This window comes from Humulus lupulus, chromosome 4 (assembly GCF_963169125.1).
Source record: "Humulus lupulus chromosome 4, drHumLupu1.1, whole genome shotgun sequence".
In the NCBI taxonomy this organism is placed as follows: Eukaryota; Viridiplantae; Streptophyta; class Magnoliopsida; order Rosales; family Cannabaceae; genus Humulus; species Humulus lupulus.
In genome coordinates, this window is record NC_084796.1 from 19,094,844 (window position 1) to 19,097,057 (window position 2,214).

The following is a 2,214-nucleotide window of genomic DNA, read 5'->3' on the forward strand; positions in this document are numbered from 1 at the left end:
ATGCATTTAGAAGTTCTTTCAATGGCTGGAAAGGAAAACTTCTTGGTTACATATGTATACGCACTGAATGATGAAACTGGTAGGATCCCTCTATGGAATGACTTAAAAGAAATAACAGCTATGATTAATGCCCCTTGGCTTATTTTAGGGGACTTCAACGATATACTAAGTGTTGAGGAAAGAATTGGAGGGAAACAGAGACAAGCAAGATCAGGTGCATTCAAGGAATGTGTGGAAAGTTGTGGGGTGGAAGATGTGAAATACACGGGATCATTTTTTACTTGGAATAACAAACAAGAAATGAATACTCGGATTTACTCCAAAATTGATAGGGTAATGGCAAACCAAATCTGGTTAGACAAGTTCCCAACTGCTAAAGTAGTATTCCTACCAGAAGGCAATTTTGACCACTGTCTTGCTGTTTTATCTGTGTACCCAGATAATATAGTAGGTAAAAAACCTTTTCGGTATTTCAGAATGTGGCAAAATTTTCCAGCATTTCAAGAGGGATTGAAAGGAGTTTGGCATATCAAAGGAACAAATTTTCCAATGTTTCAATTGGTGCAGAAACTAAAACGAGTTAAACAGCTGCTAAAGGAAATGAACAAAACTGAGATTTGGGACATTCAAGCTGCACATTCTATAAGATATCAAGAATTGCTCGATATTCAAGCTTCATTACAGCCAGAGCACGATACATAAATAAAAATTATATCTCATTTCTGCAGCAGAATGCAAAGGTACATTGGTTGAAGGATGGTGATGACAATACCACCTTATTCCATAAGAGTATTCGGATGAGAAGGGCAGAGAATAGGATTTATGCAATTCAGGACATGGATGGGGTTTGGATGGATAAACCAGACAAAGTGATCACATCTTTTATGCAATTTTATCAATAGTTATTGGGAAGTAAGATGGAGGGTAGGAAGTCAGTAAAGCCACATTTAATTAACAAATGCCCAAGGGTAACAGAAGCACATTACAGTATACTACTCACAGAATATGACAAAGAAGAAGTAAAGGCAGCCGTGTTCGAGATCCCTGGATCTAAAGCTCCGAGTCCTGATGGTTTCAACAGCTTCTTTTTCCAAGATAATTGGGAGGTGGTTGGAAATGATGTATGTGAGGCAGTAAGATCTTTTCTGCATTCAGGGAAACTTCTGAAGGAAATAAATTCAACAACATTGACTCTGATTCCCAAAGGTAAGTGCCCAGAATCTGTGAAGGATTTCCGTCCTATAGCCTGCTGTAATGTGATATATAAAGTGGCAACCAAGATGGTTTGCAAGAGACTTCGACAAGTGCTACCAGATATTATTGCTCAAAACCAAAGTGGCTTTGTTCAAGGGAGGTCCATAGCTCGCAACATAATGATCTGTCAGGACTTGATCAGACATGATGGTTGGAAAAATTCAAAACCAAAATGTATGATAAAATTGGACTTGAGGAAAGCATATGATACGATCGAATGGGAATTTATAGAAGAAATGCTATATGCTTTTAATTTTCCTGCCAGATTTATCTGCATGATCATGAAGTGTGTTAGAACTCCAAGATATAGTCTTATGTTTAATGGGGTTTTAAATGGTTTTTTTGAAGCTAAAAGAGGTCTTAGGCATGGGGATCCATTGTCTCCCTTGCTGTTTGTATTGGGGGTTGAATATCTATCTAGTTACATGATGAAAGTTGGTATGAAAGAGGGCTTTAAATATTATGACAGATATGGATCACTTAAGCTTAATCACCTCTGTTTTGCAGATGATGGATTGCTTTTCTGCCATGGAGACTATAAGTCAATATATCTCATGCTTCAGGGTCTTAAGTTGTTCTCACAAACTTTTGGACTACATTCAAATGAAGCAAAAATAGCCATATATTGCAGTAATATGGAAGAATCAGAGATGCATAGGGTCACAGCAGCTTCAAGTTTCACTAGAAGCAAGGTTCCATTTCGTTATCTAGGGATTCCTATATGTCCAACAAGAATTATAGCAACTAAATGTGATCTTCTGGTGGAGAAGATGGCTCAAAGGATTAAAGTTTGGAGTACCAAAAACTTATCTTATGCAGGCAGAGCTACTTTGGTGAACTCAGTACTCATAGCAATACATTCCTACTGGGCACAAGTATTGATTCTACCTCAAAAAGTATTGCAACAAATTACTTCAATCTGTAGGAATTTCTTATGGAAAGGATTGGCTGAGTTTAGAA

General features: G+C 37.4%; 1 protein-coding gene across 1 annotated transcript; it reads left to right on the forward strand.

Annotated features, from left to right (window-relative positions):
• LOC133831962 (uncharacterized) lies at window positions 1-702 on the forward strand. Its single transcript, XM_062262362.1, has one exon. The coding sequence runs from the start codon at window positions 1-3 to the stop codon at window positions 700-702; it is 702 nt and encodes a 233-aa protein (XP_062118346.1).
• The last annotated feature ends 1,512 nt before the right edge of the window (window positions 703-2,214 follow it).

What these genes read in the sequence shown, in the direction of transcription:
- LOC133831962 (XM_062262362.1), top strand. Translation starts at nt 1, where the DNA reads ATGCATTTAGAAGTTCTTTCAATGGCTGGAAAGGAAAACTTCTTGGTT.